Raw genomic sequence first — 22,464 nt, 5'->3', positions numbered from 1 at the left:
CCAGCAGTAACAAATTCCTAGGAGAGAACTCTATACAGCTGTATCTTGCTAATCCTTTGTGCCCCAAACAGGCAGACTATGAAGGGCAATTTCCTTTCAGTCTATTTTCAATTTGACTTCCCCAAAAGAGAGTCCTGGAGATGAATTACAATTCCAGTTCTCATTCAAAAGCAATTTGACCCTTGAACAGATGTAAGTCAAAGCTTTGCTTTAAGGCAAAAATAAGGGAGAAGTGGTGTTAATGGTTCTCCCACGAGTTTGCTCCCCAGTCATTTGCCAATGTCACAGCAATCATAAGACATAGAACTCAGGTAAGAAAGGAGTTTCTGAGTAACTATATTCACTGAGGGTAGTGCAATAGTATCTGGTTCAGAGCTCAAGACGTTCCCTGGACATTCTGAATATCCTGAGAGTTGTTACTGACTTGTGCACAGACACAGAAAATGAAAACTTGAAATGAAGCAACTCAGCAAACAAGCATATAAAAACACGCTCCACATCATATGTTATCAGGGAAATGCAAATTAAAACAACAATGAGATACCTCTACACACCTATTAGAAAGGCCAAAATCCAGAACAGTGATGACACCAAATCCTGGTGAGGATGTGGAACAATCATTGCTGGTGGGAACGCACAATGCAACAGACACCTTGGAAGACAGTTTGGTGGTTTCTTACAAAACTAAACATACTCTTACCAAACAATCCAGTAATTGCACTCCTTAGTATCTCCCCAAAGGAGCCGAAAAGTTTTGTCTACACAAAAACCTACACATGGATTTTTATATCAGTGTAATGCAGGGACTCAGCTCCTGCTCCCCGCACAAGAACACAGGATATGGTGAGGCCAAAAAGGAAAAACTATGCAGCCATAGGGGAGTCATGTCACTATATTCTCGATGGTGGCTGGTCGAGACACAAAAGCAAACATCCGCCAGTACCCAACGAGGGGTCTTTCTGCACCCCAGTCTTGCTGGCGGTTGAGTGAGACACAGGAAGTAGGATCAACACGATCCGCAATCCACAATCGTCTTGCTAACAGCACTTGCTAGCCGCAATCCATGCTTGCTAGTGCAGACACGGCAGCTATATCAGTGGCCACTGGCTACCTGGTTACAGCTAATGGCCATCTGATCACAGCTTATGGCCATCTACTACCCAAGCCAGCACCTTTCCATGTGAAGTCGAGAGCCTGGAAACTGCTCTCTGGCACTCCGTCCCTACAATCAGCGTTATTCATAATTGCCAAAACTTAAAAGCAACCAAGATGTCCTTCAGCAGGTGAATGCATAAATAAACTTATACATGCAGATTATGGAATATATTCTATGCTGAAAAGAAATTAGCTACCAGCCATGAAAAGATATGAAAGAAACTGAAATGCATATTACTAAGTGAAAGAAGCCAGTCAGAAATGACAAAATACTGTGTGGGGAAAGAGTCCCAGAGAGCAGTTTCCAGGCTCTCTGTCTCACGTGGAAAGGTGCTGGCTCGGGTAGTAGATGGCCATCAGCTGTGACTAGTTGGACTAGTTGGCCACTAATGGTTATTACCAGTTAGCCATTAGCCACTGATATAACTGCCGCGGCTGTGTTGGTTGGTGAGTCAGTCAGTTGGTTGGCAGGCAGAAAAGCGGACAGCAGGTTGCAGGTCGTGTGACTCCAGACTCCAGTGAGACTATAGTGGTATGACTCCTCTATCTATGGCTCCGTGAGTGTTCCTTTTTGGCCTAGCCACATCCTGCATTCTTATGTGGGGAGTGGGACCTAGAGTCCCTGCATGACAAACGGCGCAGCGAGCAGGGTCTCCCGCATGACATACTGTACGATTCCAACTACGGTGTTCCCCAAAAATAAGACATAACCGGAAAATAAGCCCTAGCATGATTTTTCAGGATGACATCCCCTGAACATAAGCCCTAATGCATCTTTTGGAATAAACCATAATATAAGACCCAGTCTTATTTTCAGGGAAACACGGTATATGACATTCTGGAAAAGGCAAAACGATGGAGACAGTAGGGGCTGGAAGGAGGTAGGAATTAATAGATGGAGCACTGAGGATTTTTAAGGCAATGAACACACCCCATATAACACTTTAATGGTGAATACACGTCACTTTACATTTGCTCATATCCATATATTGCACAAAACCAAGAGTGAATCCTAATGTAACCATACAGGTCTAGGTTGTCCCAACACCTATGTGATGTACATCAGTGCATCTCAAATATGAATGTCACATGAGTCCCTTAAGTATCTTGCAAAAATGCACAGCATGATTCAGTACATCTGATATTCTGTATTTCTAAGAGCTTCCAGGTAATGCCCAATTGTGATAATACAGGATGATCTCCCCATCTCAAGGTCTGCAACTTTAATCACATCTGTAAAGTTCCTTCCACCATGTGAAGGTAACATTCACAGGTTCCAGGCTTTAGAATGAGGACATCTTCTGGGTCATTACTTTGCTTACCTCAAATACTTGGCATAATATCTTGGGCATAGAATGCATAATAAAATATTATTGTTTTGTTATTATTTTTGTTACATTATAAATAATAAACTATTTCAAGCCAAGACATTTTCTGTGGTGAAATAGACTGGGTGGTGGGGTGAGATAAGAATGAAAGCAGGAAGAATGGTCAGGAAATTGCTGAAATTATCCAAGTGAGAGATAATTGTGACTTGGATAAGGGGGGCATTTGTGGAGGTGATGAAGAGTGATCAAATTCGGGTTATATTTTCAAAGGTATTAACAGGATTTGCAGGTTTGTATGCAGAGTGTAGGAGACAGAAATCAAGAATGACTCCAAGACCCATATGCTCAAGCATGGTCCAGAATGGTGGGAATATCTGAGGATGTAAAGGCGCCATAAGTAGAGAAGATGGACAATCTACAGCAATCTGTGTGTACTATTTACTAAAGACTAAAGAGGGCACTAGTCACCTCATTCCATCATCCACCTACCCAAATTCCATGGTATAAGATCCTCAAAATTTGAACACAAGTGGGGAAAACCCCAAATTATTGTGATTAGTTTTCTTCCACTTAGTGGGCTGGATTTCCCAAATAGGAAATAGGTTGAATTATGAAACAGTAAATAAAACTTTATTTCTGCACACCTGAGTTGTGGGCTGAGATTTTTACCTACTATATTCATCAAGCACTTGGTTCATGACTCTAAGATCACCTTATCATTGGTTATCAGCATTGATAATTATAGGTTAACCTGTCTGTTTTCTACACTAAACTGGGCATTAAAAACTACATTGTATTTTTATTCATCTTCAGCACTTAGTATGACGTTTGAAATATAGGACACTCATAAAATATTTACTAGATATATGTATGGATAAATTAGTTATATTTTTCCTAGTTGTAAAGAGAAGACACTAAGAAATACAGGTAGGCTAATGAAACATGACTGTTGTGAATAATGATAGATGCTAAGGAGTTACGGGATAGAGTGTGATTTACAATTACGAAGGAGATGACTTTTAACCATCTGGTATAAAAATTGTTTTTTAAAAATTCTCTTCAGAGTTGCTGCTAGTAGGCATGGGCTTTCTTGCTACGGTGATGAAATTTTTCTAAAATTAGACTGTGTTGATGGTTGTTGCGCAACTGTGAAATTACTAAAACCTATTGAATTGTACACATTAAATGAGTGAATTTTATGGTATGTGAATTGCATCTCAAATTTGTTTTTATAAAAAATCCCTTCCATAAAAGGGCACAAAGACAAAAAATATATTACATCAGCCTATGAAACACATAGCCACAGTAAGTAATTGCATAATGGAACAGATATAAAAAGACTATAGAAGGCGAAAAAAGTCTTCTGGGAACTTCCCGACACTGGAGACACAGTGAGCTACACCACCACAAGGAACTGGCCTCTCAGCTCTGTGACTGTCTCCAACCAAGCTGGAATAAGTCTCATAAGCTCGGATCTTCCCTGGAATCTAAAGCCTCCTCAGCCTTCTGAGTCAGCGAGAGGGACAGACAGAAGTGCTGTATGGGCTCTGTAAGTAAAATTGTTTTATTCATTGAAAACACTCGACTGAATGAGCTGAGCTTTCTTATGCACAGGGAAGAATTTCCTCACGTTGTGCCAAATTAGATTAGATAGTGAGGTGGTGGACTGGGGTAGATGGTAGAATTTGTAGAATTATTTATTCTCAGGAAATCAGTAAAGAATAGGCATTTTGTTCTGTCTGGTGTTGGTTGGATAGCTGGTTGTTCATTAGTCAAATGACTTAATCAGTGTACTAATATATTTTTCATGGTTAGTGTGGTTGGGTGCTTGGGAAAACCAAAGATGTTGTCAGGAGCTGAAAACCTCATTTCTAAGCCCAGTGATTCTTACTTAAAGTAACAACAGCAACAACAATAAAAATAAAAAAATAAAAAAAAACATTTTGAACACCCATTGCATGCCAGGCACTGTTTGAGGCAAAGTGCATATTCTACCACATAGATGAGGAAAATTTACGTTACTTGCAGGCGACGCAATAGGTCTTGAGAGCGTGAGCATCGGAATTAAAACGAACTGGATTTAGAATCCCAGCTCTGACATTCACTAGTTATGAGTGATCCTAAATATGTTTAATAAACTCCCTGATACTCAGTTTCTTTATCAGAAAGTGAATTTAAACTGAATTTAATAATACCTGCCATATGGTGTTGTACTAAGAATTAAAAGAAAATGTTTATGAAGTGCTTAGCACAGTAATGTTCACAGAACAAGTTCTAATAAATGGTAGCTATTGTTAGGAGTAATATGTTATTATTATCATTATTATTATTATTATTGCTATATAGGTCTCAAAATTAGTGTTTGAACAAGGATCTCAATCCAGATCAGTCACACACTATAACCATGACATTGTCAGTGGCTTGGACAATAGTGATAATGACACATGGTCTCATTCATCAGTTAAGGATATAACCACAAGCTACAGCTCGTAACTGTGCAATAAAAGTAGAGCATTATTATGATCTAAGTGGACAGGAAAATTAGTTGAGAGACTGCAGTTTATTTCTCACAAGAGAAAATGAAGGTTGTTCATGGGTAGAAGAGGATGAATTAAACAGATTTGAGGGTGATGGCAGCACAAAAGAGTAGCGTAGCAGAATTATTGTGCCTCCCACTAAGGATATCCATTAGTCCCCCTTTGTTGTTTGATATGAACAATTACATTTGTTGATGTAAAAAAAATGCAAAGAAATATAGCTTCAAGTACTCACTACCACCCAGATTTCCATTACTTAGCCTTCATATGTAGACATCATGAGGGTCTAGTTTTTGACATTTCAGAAGTAGAATCAATAAAAATTTAATGAATATTTGTATATAGGCAATGAGAGAGGGGGAGAAGAATGTGTGTATGTCTGTGTGCATGAGGAAGGTAATTCTAATTAGATGATATGTTAGAGTTTGGTGGCATTTACTACTAAATAAAGCATAGGAAAGAGAGCCAGTTTTGGAATAGGGGAAATACTCTCTGGCTCATATTGAGACTGAGGTAGCTGAGGGATTATGGATGAAGAGGTCCTTCAGGGGGAAATAAAAATTTTATTCACTTTTTATTCACTGGCACTAAGCTTTAATTTGTTCTTTGAACTGCTACCAGTTATTTTTCTAAATTGTTCATTTGAGCACCTCATTCTAGCTTCACAATATATTACTGCCTTCAAGTTTAAGCCCAGAAACTTTGCCACAGCTTTAAAAATTCTGTCAACTTTTGAAATATAGAACTCAGGAGAGGCCATAATTAGATTTCAGATTTGGGAGTCATCTGGATATAAATGCTATTTAAAGTCATGGGAATAACTAAGATATCCCAAGGAGGGTATATGGAGGGCATGAAAAGTAGAAAGACTTCTTGGAAGAAAAACAGACTCCTAAAGAACACCACAGTTAAAAGACAGAGAATAAAAATACTGTTTTGTAAACAGGGGTGGAAGCCCACAGAATATCACTGATGGTAATAAAGAAGAAAGTTTCAAAGAGGAGATAGTTGACATTGAAAAAAACTGAGATAAGGGTGAATGAAACAAATCTGAAAATAAAATTTGGAGTTGTTATTTATAAAGTCATTGGTGACATTAGTTGGACATTTTTCTGCAAGTCGCTAGAGAAAGAATCCAGACTATTACTGAAGGTAAAGAAATAATAAAAGCAGATTTTCCAAGAACATTTTTTTGGTCATAAAATATATGGCTGGAAATGGAGGGAGAAACAGGGTTTGTGTCTTTTGCCCTCACTAGCTAAACACAGTGTCCGATTATGAGAGGTGGTCAATATATCTTGGTTGCATTGGATGTGTGTTGAAAATACCTACAGAAAAGTGGGAAGCTTTCATTAACGGGTGAGGGTAAAACTTGAGTGTTGTAGAATGCCAAAAGGGAGCCAATCGTACAAAATAAGTTACTAAAGAAGGAAAAGAATGTTGTTGGAGTTAAATTAGAAGAGATGAAGAATGATTTGTTTACTTATTCATAAAATATTTGGAAATGCCTGGCTCATGATGCCCTGCAACTGAAATCTAAGTTCCTTATCCTTTCCACGGAATGCAAGATTTTTCGTGGACCCTGTCAATTGCTTCAGTTCACATTTAAGACTCCAGCATATCAATTTTCTTGTAGTTGTCCAACAAACTGTATTTTGTTATTGCTTCATTCAGTCTCTGCTCACATCTTTATCTATGTCAAAAGCACACTTTTCCGGCTTTTCATCCTTGTGAACTCACCCATTTATCAAAGCTTTATACAATGACATTTCATGTACTCTGTTAAGATTTCTTGGAACTAATAATTCTTAACAAACACAGAGACACATTCTTGTATACACATACTCAGAATCTGTCACTCCACACCATTTCTGTCTTACCATTTAGAAACATCGTATCCTTGTGCACGCTGCAACTAGCAGTATTTCTTTGTGTCTTACTCTTCTGATATGTGCCTAATACAGTACCTGGCATGTAGTAGGTGTTCAAAATTGGTAATTTTTCATTTCGCATTTTCATAAGGTTTTCAGCCATATAAAAATGAGGCCCTGGCAACCTCTTTGGTTTTTCTCAGGCACCAAACCACTGTTAGTTTACTTCCTTTATATCCTTAGTGTTGACACAATACACAGTGAGCTCCCGTTCAATATTAAAACGAACTAAGTGTTTATGATGGATGATCAAGAGCTTAGGTGAAGTTATTGGCTCTGAAAGGGAATAAAGAATCCCCTATGTCTGACCCTAGTGTGGATGAGGAGAGGATGCAAGAAGATACGGCTGTAGAGCAATGGAAAGGAAGGAATTTAAGGGAGTTCTCTTCTGCAAGGCTCAGCACAGATTGTTCAACTTATGCTCTATGTTTTTCTTCACTCTTTCAGCCAGAAAGGGAAGGAAAAAACTGACAAGAAGAATTAAAATGAGCAATGGCTAAATTGTTTGAATTAATGAAATAATGTAACGGGGTCATGAAGAAGTTAGGATGCAAGAGAAATTGTTCAGATAACAATTTATTTAAAAAAAAAAAAAAAAACTGATCTTTTATAAAATTTCCTAAAACTCAATAACAAAACTTCCAACTCAATCATTGCATATTATCATGATAATCATCATGAAAAACATTGTGATAGCCAGAATTAATCAACATATATGAATGCTTTCTGTGCTACCAAAACCATTTTTATTATTCATCACTGTACACTAGATATTAAAGTTATTTATAAACAGTGCTAATCTTTGTTCCTCACTTGATTATAAATTCTTTAAGAGGGGTTTTGTTCATGTTGTGCATGACTTCTGACATAGCATTATGCACAAAGTAGGTGCTCAGTAAATGTCTCTGCGGTTATATGGCAAAAGCAAAGAAAGAAATTATAAGTTCATTCTGGCACAACAACACTTTTTACATATGCCATTCTAAAAGCCTGGGAATACTTCATCTCAACTTACACAAAACGTAAAAGTCTTTCAAGCATTAATTTTCCTGAATAGTCTTCTCCAAATACCCCAAACCTTTGTACACAGAATTGAAATGTTCCCTATTTCATAATTGTTCTACCCCCTACTAACCCCAGGAAGTTGTTAACTTCAAAAATGGAGTACTAGGTTCTATGAATTAATAATAAATAAACAGGTCAAAGATTTGTGGAAAATCAGAGGTGAACCTACAATTTTAAATTATCATGTCGTTCATCTAACAAATACATTTTTAGTTTGTCCTTCTGATCAACATGTGTTTTTAAAAACCAAGTATAATTAATAAAAATGTTTTTCAGAAATCAATCTATTTATGAAAAGTGCTAATAGAACATATTTACTTTTTAATTTTTCACAATTCATTGTGAAATGCGTGCCAGTTTGGTAAGGTTTCATTTGTGTATAATGTCAGCTGTATTCATGACATTCAGTAAACAATCACTGGCAGTAATGCAAAAAAAAATGTTCCCTTTCTTAATGAACATTCCCCTTCTGTTAACTGTCATTTCTGTTATGAGGCTTAATAATACATTTCCCACAGTAATTTCATTGGTTCCCTAAGGATACTCTTGTTACTCTTAACTTTAGAGTCTCAAGTTATAGTTTACTTATTTGGTCAATCATGTAAATTAACACATTTTTCTCTAATTTTCCATTTAAAAATTTCCCAATTTTTAAACTAATATTTATTTAGGAAACCCTTCAGGTGACACTCTATCTGGGTGAACCCGTGTGGCCTGGGAACACTTAGGTTCCCCTGAGGAACAGTTACCTTAACATTGGCTGCTTCGCACTGATTGAGCCCTCTCCAGGAACAGCCCTAATCTCTGTTTTTCTCCAGGTCCCTTCTTGCAGTCTAGTTTGCAATTTTCTACTTGATGGGGAAAAAAAAAAAAGAAGAACGTGATGTTTACCATAAAGTTATATCTTTCCTTCCAAAGCAAAACAATAATAGTGTATTAAGTATCTCTTGAAAAGTATGTCTTAACAAAATGGAGAAAATCTGTTCTGAAGGACAACTAGTCTTCAGGCAGATTGAGGAGAGAAATATATTTGAACATGGCAGCATGTTGTGTCAAGTGCTGACAGAGACCTCTGTCCCTATCATGGTAAGTCTCTGTTCTAACTCCCCATCTATCCCAAAAGCAACACCATGTGCGTGTCACTGTAAATGTTAGATACTGTAGATACCTGTGCCTGACTGACTGGTGCCTAAATCATGTATTGTCATTTTACATGTGTTACTTGTATTATAAGTATCTCTTTCTCAATATTTTCCAGCTTTCCAAATTATTCTAAGAGTCTCTGCCTTCTACTTATGGCCGATGTAATATTGCTACTCCATAGCCCCAATCTATTTTTCTCTTTTGTCAACTATACAAAAAAAAAAAAACTAACCTGCTACCTCTTTGTTACAATTTAAACATTTACATATATACAAGGGAGTATTACTCAGCCAAAATATAAGATGAAATACTACTATTTGCAACAACATGGATGAATCTTGACATTATCACGCTAGGCAAAATAAGTTAGACAGAAAAAGTCAAGAACCCTATGACTTCACTCATAAGTGGGATATAAAACAGAAAGCAACAAAGGAACAACACAAACCAACAAAGAAACAAAAATTCATAGACACAGACAACAGTTTAGTGGTTACCAGAGGGTAAGGGGAGAGGCAGGAGCGGTAGAAGAGGGAAAAGGGGGTCAAATATATGATGATGGAAGGAGAACTGACTCCGGATGGTGAACATACAATGCAATATATATGTGATGTATTATAGAAATTTACACTTGAAACCTATATAACTTTACTAACCAATGTCACCACAATAAATTTAATTTAAAAAATTCCAGAAATAATAAAATACAATTGGCCAATCTTGGGTAAAGTGTCTTTACTTAGTCCAGTCACCTATGAGTAGAGGAGTGAAAGGAAAGATCACATAGTATAAACATAGCTACAAGCAAAGGTCCCCAGGAAAGAAAAATGGTGGGCTGAGGCAAATACAAACCTAAAAATTTAAAAACAAATTTAAATGGAATCTACTACAGCACTTGAAATCTTACTATACTTTTATCAATTTAAATGAGCCATTCATATTTATGTAGTATATAGATACTCATCTTGGTTATATTTAGATTCAATAGAATTGTTTTTAACCAGCTTAATTTTTTAAATGTAGCTTTTTTTATTGTTGCAGAGTTTCATGTTGGAATTCTGTACTTTTAATCCAGCATGTCCAACTTCCAGAATACCACATCTTCTTCCATAATTTTCCTGCTAACTGGTGTTCCCGGGCTGGAAGACTTCCACATCTGGATCTCCATTCCTTTCTGCTTTCTCTATATAACTGCCCTCTCAGGAAACAGTCTGATTCTCTCTGCCATTGTCACTCAGCCCAGCCTCCACGAACCCATGTATTATTTCCTCTCCATGCTGTCTACCACTGACCTCGGCTTGTCCATATCCACTCTGGTCACCATGTTGGGTATATTCTGGTTTGATGCCAGGAAGATCAGTTTTAATGCCTGCTTGTCACAGATGTTTTTCATTAAACTCTTCACTGTCATGGAATCCTCAGTATTGTTGGCCATGGCTTTTGATCGCTTTGTGGCCATTTCTAAGCCTCTCAGCTATGCAACCATTTTAACTGATTCCAGAATAGCTCAAATTGGAGTGGTAATTGTCATCAGGGGGACACTAACGCTGACACCAATGGTAGCCCTTCTTAAAAGACTGTCCTTCTGCCGCAGCCGCGTGCTCCACCACTCCTACTGCTTCCACCCTGATGTGATGAAGCTCTCCTGCACAGACACCAGGATCAATAGTGCAGTTGGGTTGACTGCCCTGATCACCACTGCTGGGGTGGACTCGATCCTCATCCTCCTTTCTTATGTTTTGATTATTAAGACTGTGCTCAGCATTGCATCCCCAGAAGAGAGGAAGAAAGCCTTTAGCACATGCATCTCCCATATTGGGGCTGTTGCTATTTTCTATATTCCACTGATTAGTTTATCCTTTGTTCACAGATTTGAGAAACAGGCCCCACCCTATGTACATACTATGATTGCTAACACCTACTTGCTGATCCCCCCTGTCATGAACCCCATTATCTATAGTGTGAAGACCAGACAGATACGTAGGGCTGTAATAAAAATCCTCCATTCCAAAGACACATAGAATCATAGAATTCTAGAGACAACCTACATCAGGTCATGTTATTAAAAAAACAGAACTGGTACTCATTGAAGGTAAGTAAACAAATATTTTATATTAAGACTGGGGTATATTTAGAATATCACCTAGTTTGATCCCTTTATTTTACAAATGAGGAGACAGAGACATAAGAATGGGAGGGATAAACAACCTAAAGCCTAAAAGCCCTAAATCTAGAGTTTCTCCTCCCCATCACCTTTCACTTTAAACTGTTGTTAATCCTGCCAACAGTCTTTCTCTTCTTAGTTCACCCACTTCACAGCAGTTAGAATGACAGATTATAAAAATAAATAAATAAATAAATAAATAAATAAATAAATAAATAAACAAACATCACTCCTTTATGAGAGTTAGGTAGTTATTTCCTAACTGTAGTAATAATTTTAACTAACATTTGTTATTATTTCCTTTGACCAGTCATAGTTCTAGGTGTTTTTTACATATATTAACACATTTTATATCCAGACAACATGATAAGGTAGTTACTTCTAATATCAGTGAGAAAACTGAAGCACAAAATGTTAAGTAGCTTACTTAAACAGCTAGTAAGTGACAAAGCCATCACTTCACATCCATGCAAGCTGACTCCAAGGTCCTTCACATTCTTTACTTTAATGCTATATTGCTGCATATAATGTAATCTATGTATATATAATTATATATATACATAATTTATATATATGTACATATATATCAGTAGTACTATATATATATATATATATATATATATATATATATATATATATATATATATATATCAGTTTATATAATTTTTACTGGGGGACATAAAAAGCAAATATAAAATCAAAGACACAACTCTGTCCTCTACAAATTTTCAACCAAATTATAGAGGAAAAGCCCAAAACAAAATCTTCAAACCTCACAAGTTTATTTCTACCTGATGTTCTTCCTCAACTAAGCATATTCCAGAATATCTCTCCACCCTCTATCAACTTTCTGCCCTAGCAGAACCTGAAAAGTTGACTACAGATTGCGAATGAGTTATAATTTGTGTCATTAATTTACAGCTGTTTTGATTTGTGTCATATATTTCATATAATGGTTTAATCCAGCAAGTTGATTATTTTTTCCAACCTGGGTATAGCCATTAATTCTCAAAATTTGAAAGCACATATTTCAGTGACACATTGGAATCACTCAGTAAAGATGGACCCTACAGCTGGTATCAGATCCAGCAAAGAAGTGGCAGTAATCATTCAGATCCACAAGGAGATTATTATTAAGTGACTACATTACTGGCTATGTAATAAAGATGATGTCAAAATCCTCAGAATGATTAACAATAACATTTTTAGTCTCATTTATTGTTAGTCTTCATCTCCCTGATCTTTGAATGCTGGAATGTCCCAGGACTTTGTTCTCAGACCTGTTTTGTTTTTGTTATTTTGTTTTTTCTCCTTGTTGTATTTCCATTTTGGGTCATCTCATCTGGCTTTGTAGCTTTAAATACCATCTATATGCTGACAAATCCCAAATTAATATTTATACTCCAGACTCATGTCCAACTGTGTCAATATCTCCATTTGAATGTATCAGTATCTCCACTTGAATGTCTAATAATAATGTTAGATTCATTGTGTCAGAAACCATATCGTAATGTTCACATTAAGGAAAAAACATGCTCAACTACAGTCTCCCACAACTCAGAAACTCAGCCTTTCAAGTTGCTGAGATAGAAGACTTGGAGTTAGCCATGACACCTCTCTCTCCCATTCTACACCCAGCAAATGCTAGAGACAGCAAATGCTGTCGCTTTCTTCCAGATATTCCAGATACGGATATCTATAATCCAACTACGTTTTGCCACCTCTACTGCTACCGCCATTGTCATCTTGGACCTGAAATGTAATAGTCTCCTGATGGATTTTCCTTCATCCACTTTTGCTTTACAGTCTATTTTCCCCACAGTAGTGAGAGTGATTGTGTCAATACATAAGACAGATCATGTCACTTCCTCTGTTCAACATGTTCCAGGGACCTTGTCTTAACCAGGGAAAAATCAGTCATTATATCTTATATCTGACTCTCATCCCTAATCTCAATTTCATCTCCTACTACTCTCCCCTTTATTTACTCTACTACACACACACAGTAGCCTCTGAATATTTCCTTAAACTCGTCAAACTTCAAAATCAGACTTCACACTTGCTGTTCTCCCTACTGGAATATTCTTCCCCAAGATACCCACACGATATACTGCCTCATTTCACGCAGGTCTCTGCGTAAGCATCACCGTATTACATTATAAAATAATAATAATAATAACAGCAACACCTCTCCCTCAATTCCTGTCTCTTCCCTATCCACCTTGTTTTAAGTTTCTAGCACTTTCACCACCCAAAAACATATTACATATCTGTTTATTGATTTTCTTGTTTTCCCATTACAAGGTAAAATCTTTAAGAATAAGAGCTTTGTTTCATTTATGCTGTCCTCCAGACCCTAAAACAGGGCCTGCCACATAGTGAAAATAATAAAATACCTGATGACGTGGCCCTACTAACGTTGCAAGACTTATTGCTTCACGCACGACAAACAACTTGCATTTCCTTAACCCCAACTGCTCTAGCTCACTTTCAAGCCTCCCACAAGCTATTACCTCTAGCTCTAGCCGTCTCACTCGCTCCCTTCTCCTGACGTGGAAGTGACCTTTCTCCAGAGACTTTTTCCTGACTTCTCAAGTCTGTCTGGTGTCCTTTACAGGTGTTCCTGCAGCACCAGGTGCTCCTTTCTCGTGCGTGGTGTTCCTATTCAGAATCTACTGTAACCATCTCCCCAAAGTAGACTCTGTGCCCACCTCTCAAGACCAGGGACCATGTCTTATTCACTGTTGGAAATAACTGAAAAAGTTCAGATGAAATGGACTTACAGACTGAATGTTTGTTTGTTTGTTTGAACACATGACATGAGATAGGCTATGGAGAGAGGAAAGAGAGAAAGAGAAAGAGAAAGAGTGACATGGGCTAGAGAAGAAGGATGGGGGTACTCAGAGTCCTAAAAATGGGAAGGGAAAGAAGGAACTTCAGTCTCAAGAATGAGATAGCCAAAATGTTCACACTACTTCTACAGGTATTTCTCTCCCACCTCACCCCATACACACTAATGTATAAACAGCCTTACTGTCCAACAATCCTGGAAACTTGTAAACTCCACCCCTAGGGGGTGGATAATTTGGACACTTCTGAAATGGGTGGTTTGCAGAACAAATGTCATGTTCTGACTAAGGTGGGCAAGCTCACAGTGAAATGGAGACTTCCTAAAAGCCAGAACAGTAGACACATACCGCTGTTGTGGCCATTTGAATTCAGAGTTCAAGTGCAAACCCTTAAATGTTCTACAGAACATGTGGCACTATATGATTCAATTCCCCATCACCTCTCGGATTCCATCTCCCCACTACTTCTCCCCCTTGAGTCTCTGCTCAGGCACAGTGGCCTCCTTGTTGTTCTAAACTACCAGATATACTCCCTTCTCAGGAACTTTATTTGTAGCTTCTGTAGCTTCTTCCTGGATTGGCCTGCCTCAAATAGCTCCATAGATATATTTCTCACTCCCTTCAGGCTTCTCCTCAGATGTCTCCATTATGTGAGGACTTCCCTGGCAACTTCATTTAAAACTTCAACTTCCCCCTTAATATTTTTCTTCCCTTTATTTTTTCTCCTTAAGATGACTCAACATCCTATTTGGTTTTTCATATTAACTCCATTTATTGTCTGTCTCCCTCACTAAAATGTATACTCCATGAGGGCGGGAGTTTTTGCTTTGATTTTGGCTTGGGTTTGAGTTTTTTGTCTATTTTTCTTATTACATTGTAAGCCCTTAATAAATATTTGTTGAATGTGAGTGAATAGAGTCAGAACACCTGCTTCTCCAACTGATATTATCACTAATTTACTATGTGACCTAAGGCAAAGAGCCTTTATCTCATTTATTCTTTTTTAAATTACTTTCAGGCGTATAAAACAACATAACAATTAGACATTTACATCCCTCACAAAGTGATAACCCCAACAAATCTACTACCCATCTGACAGCGTACATAGCTATTACAATACCATTGACTACATTTCCTATGCTGTACTTTAGATCCCATGACTATATATATATATATATATATATATATATATATATATATATATATATATATTATAGTTGACATTCAATGTTATTTTATATTAGTTTCAAGTGTACAGTGCAGTGGTTAGGCATTTATATAATTTATGAAGTGATTCCCCCAATTAAGTCTAGTACTCATCTGACACCATACATAGTTTTTACAATGTTATTAACTACATTCTCCATACTGTTTTTCACATCCCCATGACTATTTTGTGACTACCAATTTGTACTTCCTAATCCCTTCACCTATATCACCCACCCCGCTAAACCCCCTCCCATCTAGCAACCATCAGTTTGTTCTTTGTATCTATGAGTCTATTTTTGTTTTGTTCTTTCATTTATTCTGTTCTTTAGATTCCACATATAAGTGAGATCATATAGTATTTGTCTTTCTCATATACCTTATCTATTCTTTCTGTAACACAGGTGCAATAAAGAGTGGCTTCCATACATCAAGGTCTGTTCTGTCAACTGAAAGAAAAGATGGGAAATGAAAAGCTGAAGAAATGCATCCCTTTATTTTTGAATGATGAGATTACACTTTTTGGTACCCATCTTGGTTTTTAAAGAGGATGTGAACTCCTAGAACCTAAGGATATACTACGTACGCACGTTGACTAGTGTGTTGGGCAAAGTCACTAATTTGGAAAGGCACTGATTGTGGTTGATGGTGGAAGTTTGAGTCCTTGGAAGAGTGGAGATAATTGTGGGAAGAGCCCTATATGGGTAAGTGTGGGAGTAATAGCAGAGACAGTCGGCCCTTTGTGATTATCCCTCCCCGCAGACAGAAACAGTGGGAAGCCTGTGGGAGTGACATAAAAGAGGACATGGAAATATTGCCCCCTGCCTGCCATGCCCCAGTGGCCTCAGTCCACGCTCCCACAACCTGTTTTCATGTGCCTCCTGGGTAGCATCATGAATATGACCCTGGTTTATAAATAAGCCTGTGCCTGAAAGGACAAGCCCTCTCCGACTTCTCCCTCCAGTAGGACTGCACTGTTTTCAAGTGAGTAAATCTCACCTGGGTTTGGGCAGCCTAAATTCCTGCCATCCTAAGGAACTTTAAAGACCCCACAAACTGCCTCCTGGCAGAGCAGGGGGAAGCCCTTGTGTGTCACCCACACCTGCAGGGGCTGACAATAAGTGTCCCAGAGCATTAGCTGGCAGTCCAGAAAGGCAAGAAGTATGAATGCAACAGCCACATTCAGACCCAAAGAGAAGTGGAAATTGGGTCTAGACAGGGGTCACTTTAGGCAGAAGACCAGGCAACATGGGAAAGAGACATGCGTTCTTCTGGGATAGGTAACTGGGGAGACAAGATGGTACAAGTCTTAGACTTCTGTCAGCAAAGCAGAAAAGATGCTCTGTGGACAGTGGCGTCAGGACAGTATTTGACTTTGTGGCCAACAGGAATCCTTATATCTGTAAGTGCTGAATGCAGTAGCACAGGCAAGAAACCCTGAGAAAGGGAGAATATGTTACTATGCTCCCCTGGCTACCCACCATGCCTGCCCTTTTCTTTACTTGGGCCCCATTTCTCTCAGACACAGAGGCCCAGTGATCTGGCCTCCCTCCTCAGAACTACCCGACACTTTTCAGCCTGATCTGTTTGGAATTCTAAAGCTCTCTCTCCAAGCTGTCTATGATAGATACATAGATGTTTGGCTGTATACAAAATACAAGCTATCTTTTATCTCATTGAAGGAGGCCATTAGCTGCCTCTGAAAAGGGCTTTTTATTCTCTGACAGCAGCTGGGGTCCAAAGTTGGGAATCTGTATTTGTCTTTGCACAAGTTCTAATACTTATCCCAAAAGGCTAATAATTTGGTTATGTGTCTATCTTCACCCCTTGGAAGGGGATCTGAAGGGCAAAAGATGTGTGTTTAATCTCTGCATCAGCAGCATCTAACAAATAGCCTTGTACATAGTTGGTCATAAAGGAAATGCTTATGTAATAAATAAATAATTGAAGGAAAGGAGAGGAGAGGAGGGGAGAGGAGAGGAGAGGAGAGGAGAGGAGAGGAGAGGAGAGGAGAGGAGAGGAGAGGAGAGGAGAGGAGAGGAGAGGAGAGGAGAGGAGAGGAGAGGAGAGGAGAGGAGAGGAGGACACAGCCCTATCTGGAAAGGTTTCCCAATGGTATCTCTTAACACCTGTCTGAAAAAACAACCACCCAGTAGCTGTACAATAAAGGTATGGACACAAGTCTGAGGGAACTTGGGAAGACTGCATTTTGGGAAGTCTTCCAAAAAACAATACTTGGAAGACTAAGTATTATTTTTTCCAGGTTCCCTTTTAAAAATAGAAATGGCCCTTGAAAGTAATGATTGATAAATGAATCTGAGCTGTCCCTTTCCCCTTTGAAAGAAGGCTTCAGAGCTTATGGGAGAGCCTAAATGGCTTGGAAGAGGGAGGACAGAGTAAGAGAAGAAAAGTTACAATGCTTTCAGTCCTCAGGTTTCCAGGACTGGCCTCTCTGACTGTGCTCCATGTCCTAGCAGGCTACCAGTGTGACCTCACCCTCTACAGTGCCTCCTTCTCGGTGCCAGCTATGACTTCCTGCAACTTCACACATGCCACCTTTGTGCTTATTGGTATCCCAGGACTTGAAGAAGCCCATTTCTGGATCGGTTTCCCCCTATTTTCCATGTATGTTGTGGCAGTGTTTGGAAACTGCATCGTGGTCTTTATCATAAGGATGGAGCGCACCCTACATGCTCCAATGTACCTCTTTCTCTGCATGCTGGCAGCCATCGACCTGGCCTTGTCCACTGCCACCATGCCCAAGATCCTCGCCCTCTTCTGGTTTGATTCCCGGGAGATTACCTTTGATGCCTGCATTGCCCAGATGTTCTTTATTCACTCTCTCTCAGCCATTGAGTCTACCATCCTGCTGGCCATGGCCTTTGACCGTTATATAGCCATCTGCCACCCATTGCGGCATGCCGCAGTGCTCAACAATACAGTGACAGCCCAGATTGGCATGGTGGCCGTGGTCCGTGGATCCCTCTTCTTTATCCCACTGCCTCTGCTCATCAAGCGGCTGGCCTTCTGCCACTCCAATGTGCTCTCACACTCCTATTGTGTGCACCAGGATGTGATGAAGTTGGCCTATGCAGACACATTGCCCAACGTGGTCTATGGTCTTACTGCCATTCTGCTGATCATGGGTGTGGATGTCCTGTTCATCTCCTTGTCCTATGTTCTGATTATACGAACAGTTCTACAACTGCCTTCCAAGTCAGAGCGGGCCAAGGCCTTTGGAAACTGTGTGTCACACATCAGTGTGGTACTGGCCTTCTATGTGCCTCTCATTGGCCTCTCAGTGGTACACCGTTTTGGAAACAGCCTCGATCCCATTGTGCATGTTCTCATGGGTGATGTCTATCTACTTTTGCCCCCTGTGATCAATCCTATCATCTATGGTGCCAGAACCAAACAGATCAGAACACGAGTGCTAGCTATGCTCAAGATCAACTGTGACAAGGATCTTCAGGCTGTGGGAGGCAGGTGACCCTTACCACCCCACTTTCCCTTATCCTTAATGGTTTGATGTAATGATTAACTAATGCTAGCTTAATTCCAGTTTCCTATAAGCATATCAATGCTTTTCTCTGGTTTGACCTCCAAATTCTGCCTCTGCTTGGGGTGAAATTTGCGGAGGTATCGTGATTCCCTTCCATAGGTCAAAATGTTATTGATATCCTTACTATATAAAAAGTTTATATTAGAAAATCCACCACTACACCAATAAGTAGTAAAAGAACACAAAAAGGAGTGACAAAAAATACGATTGGCTTTGAAATAGGAAAAAATTATTCCACATAACTAGTAATCCAAGAAACTTATATTAAAACAATAATTAGGCAGCATTTTGCCAGTCAAATTAGCAGTTTTATTAATTAAAATTAACAATAAAAAAGGAGATTGTGTTGAAATGTATATTGTTGAACATCACAGCTGATGGTATGTTGGCAATATGTAGCAAGCTCTTTTTTAAAGTTATATGTTTCAATGTTGAAATCTCACTTTTAAAAATGTATTCTAATACAATATCCCTAAGTGCAGAAAACAGGTTTTTCACAAAATATATTAGTTAATTATACCACTATTTAGAGTAATCACATATTAGCAATCCTATGGCATAATATGTAAAAGTAAGGAATAATAAATTCAAGTATGGTCCGTTTACTTAATGTGATATTATGTGGAATAATCCATACTATGTGGTCTTAAAATTCTCTGCTATAAAATGAAACATGCTTATAGTGCTTATCATGTAAAAAATAAATAAATAAATAAAGACACACGATTAAAACAAACTTGTAAAACAAGCTATGCCTTGAAGAAAATGTGCTCAAATTCCTAGTGACTTACTTTTGTTTCTACTTTCTACATTTCTTTATTATGGAGGTCTTGTTTACTTGACATGAACAACTTTTAAAATGGGGAAAATGAAACTGAAAATTTACATAAACCAGGGATTGTCAGACCTCTGTTGGTTCACTATGCGTTACCTGGGAATTTATCTAAACCCTAAATAATAATGCCAATGAACATATTTTGAATGCTTACAGTGTTCCAGGCATTAAGATAAGTGCTTTACAGGTTTTATCTGACCTTCACAACTTTATTTGTACAACTGTAAAGATGCTGAATACATCTTTCCTCAACCTCTGATGAGAAGCTGAAATCTGACTATAATCATTGGGCCTATGTGTTTCCTCAGTAGCTTTACTGAACTAATCTTGGGTGGGGGATTTGGGGGGATAAACCATGCAGGAGACTCTAATCTGTGGGCTCTTGGAGGGAACCTCAGATACTTAACCTCTTTCCTGGAGAAAGGCCCTCCTAGCACACGAAGTCTGACAATGAAGTTCGTGAACTTGTTGAACGAGGTTGGTAAATTTTTTTGATATCAGAGGGATTATTCATTATGAATCTGTACAAACAGCTAACCAAGTTTACTATTTGGAAGTGCTGAAAAGGCTGCATGGAAAAGTTAGACAACCTGAGCTTTTTGCAAACAATTCATGGCTCTTACATCACGACAATGCACCAGCTCACACAGCACTGCCTGTGAGGGAGTTTTTAGCCAGGAAACAAATAACTGTATTGCAACACCCTCCCTACTTACCTGATCTGGCCCCCAATGACTTCTTTCTTTACCCGAAGATAAAGGAAATATTGAAAGGAAGACATTTTGATGACATTCAGGACATCAAGGGATATACGATGACATCTCTGATGGCCATTCCAGAAAAAGAGTTCCAAAATTGCTTTGAAGGGTGACTAGGCTCTGGCATCGGTGCATAGCTTCCCAAGGGGAGTACTTTGAAGGTGACCATAGTGATATTCAGTAATGAGGTATGTAGCACTTTTTCTAGGATGAGTTTGTGAACTTAATTGTTAGACCTCATGTGTATCTGCAAGCATCAAATTGTGATTCCCAAAGTCATGCAGCTAATCAATGCTGATAGACCAGGGCTGAGGGAAAGAGAATGGAAGAAATGGGTGACTTCCCTAAAAACAAACAAACAAACAAACAAAAACAAACAACAACAACAACAAAAACGAAGTGATGAATGCCCATGCTCTATAAAAGTGGAGATTCAGGTATTGGGCCTTACTCCAAATAAGGAGGTCAAAGGCCTCATTTTATGAGGTCAAACACCTTATGTCTCTCCCCACAACCTCTATCCTCTTCTATCTTCCAGTGCATTACTCCACCTCAATCACACCCTCCTGCCAACTTCCATGTGCCCAAAGGCATGGCCAGATCAACAATTTAATAACGTGTGTGTCTCTTGCTCCCAAATCCCTCATTGTGTCCCACCACAGCCCAACTTATTCATATTCTATTGTTGTCTCCCCTACCCTTCCCTCTGCCCTAAGATTTTTATTTTTCAAAAGTCACCTAAAGACTTGTATCCCAATATTCACAGCAGCACCTTTCATAATAGCTAAAAAGGTGGAAACAAACCAAGTGTGAGGTACCTAAAGTAGACAAAGTCATAGAGACAGAAAGTAGAATTGAAGTTACCAGGGGCTGGGGGAAGGGAGGATGAAGAGTTATTGTTTAATAGGCACAGAATTTCAGTTTGAAATGATGAAAAATTCTAGAAATGGATAGTGATGATGGTTACACAACAGTGTGAATATACTTAACCCCACTGAATTGTACACTTCAAAATTGTTAACCACTAAACTATTGTCTGTGTCTATGAGTTTCTGTTTCTCATTTGTTTGTCTTGTTCTTTTGTTATTTTTGGTTTATAGAGGGTAAGGGGAGTGGGGGTGGGAGGTGAGGGTAAGGGGGATCAAATATATGGTGATGGAAGAACTGACTCTGGGTGGTGAACACACAATGGAATTTATAGATGATGTATTACAGAATTGTACACCTGAAATCTATGTAATTTTACTAACAATTGTCACCCCAATAAATTTTTAAAAAATTGTTAAAATGGTAAATTTTACATTAGGTATGTTTTACCACAATAATCACTAAAGAATGTAAAATATCTCATTATCAATTATATGTCAAGAACATGTTGAAATGATTGTATTTTGGATATATTGGGGTAAAAAAATATATTATTAAGGTTTTTAATATGTATATTAAAATAATAAAAATATATTATTAAGGTTTTCAAATATCACCCAAAGAGGACGATACCTAATCTCCTGTTTCGAGGGGAGGTCAGAGCCCTGGAATGGGATTTGGGAGCTCTGGGCTATATAGTTCCTGTTCTGCAACTAGGTGGGTGACCTTGTCTAGTTCACATTATCTCTTTGAACTAATCTATAATAATGGTGATTAAATCAGATAATCTCTGAATCCCATCCCCATTCTAAATTTATGTACTCTGAGCATTAAGAAGCCATGAACAATTCCAAAGGGCCTGCAAAGCTGAAACCCTCCAGGGATTCCTTGGGAACTGCTTTCTGACCCACAGAAGAAAGCCAGATCCCTCCCTTGAGGACAAACCTGCTGTTCTCCCAAACATGTTATCAACTTGATGTCCTACTTCCTGATTCTGCTATTTTGGGCTCTTTCCAAAAGCCAAACCTGCTCTCAAAGATTGGGGATTTTCCACCCCAGGAGAT

The 22,464-nt window shown here is 38.6% G+C and overlaps 2 protein-coding genes across 3 annotated transcripts; both read left to right on the top strand.

The window, feature by feature from the left end:
- The first annotated feature begins 3,894 nt into the window (after positions 1–3,894).
- Positions 3,895–21,929, top strand: OR51E2 (olfactory receptor family 51 subfamily E member 2). Of its 2 annotated transcripts, none has more exons than XM_019715775.2 (3): positions 3,895–4,032; positions 15,783–16,082; positions 17,856–21,929. In XM_019715775.2, exons 2-3 carry the CDS (start codon positions 16,079–16,081, stop codon positions 18,866–18,868), a joined length of 1,017 nt encoding a protein of 338 aa, XP_019571334.2. In that variant the 5' UTR covers positions 3,895–4,032; positions 15,783–16,078; the 3' UTR covers positions 18,869–21,929. The 2 variants fall into 2 exon arrangements, with proteins under 2 accessions (XP_019571334.2, XP_074191974.1); XM_074335873.1 differs by having other exon boundaries at positions 17,853–21,929.
- On the top strand, positions 3,915–11,797 carry OR51C1 (olfactory receptor family 51 subfamily C member 1). The gene is made up of 2 exons (XM_074335874.1): positions 3,915–4,032; positions 10,201–11,797. The coding sequence occupies exon 2, from the start codon at positions 10,236–10,238 to the stop codon at positions 11,178–11,180; it is 945 nt and encodes a 314-aa protein (XP_074191975.1). The 5' UTR covers positions 3,915–4,032; positions 10,201–10,235; the 3' UTR covers positions 11,181–11,797.
- Positions 21,930–22,464: the final 535 nt, after the last annotated feature.

Source organism: Rhinolophus sinicus, linkage group LG06 (assembly GCF_036562045.2).
Source record: "Rhinolophus sinicus isolate RSC01 linkage group LG06, ASM3656204v1, whole genome shotgun sequence".
NCBI lineage: Eukaryota > Metazoa > Chordata > Mammalia > Chiroptera > Rhinolophidae > Rhinolophus > Rhinolophus sinicus.
The sequence above is the reverse complement of the archived record's forward strand: the minus strand, read 5'-3'. Positions and strand labels throughout refer to the sequence as shown.

Bases quoted from the DNA above. Each gene is read 5' to 3' on its own strand.
- OR51C1 (XM_074335874.1), top strand. From the start codon at position 10,236: ATGTCCAACTTCCAGAATACCACATCTTCTTCCATAATTTTCCTGCTA.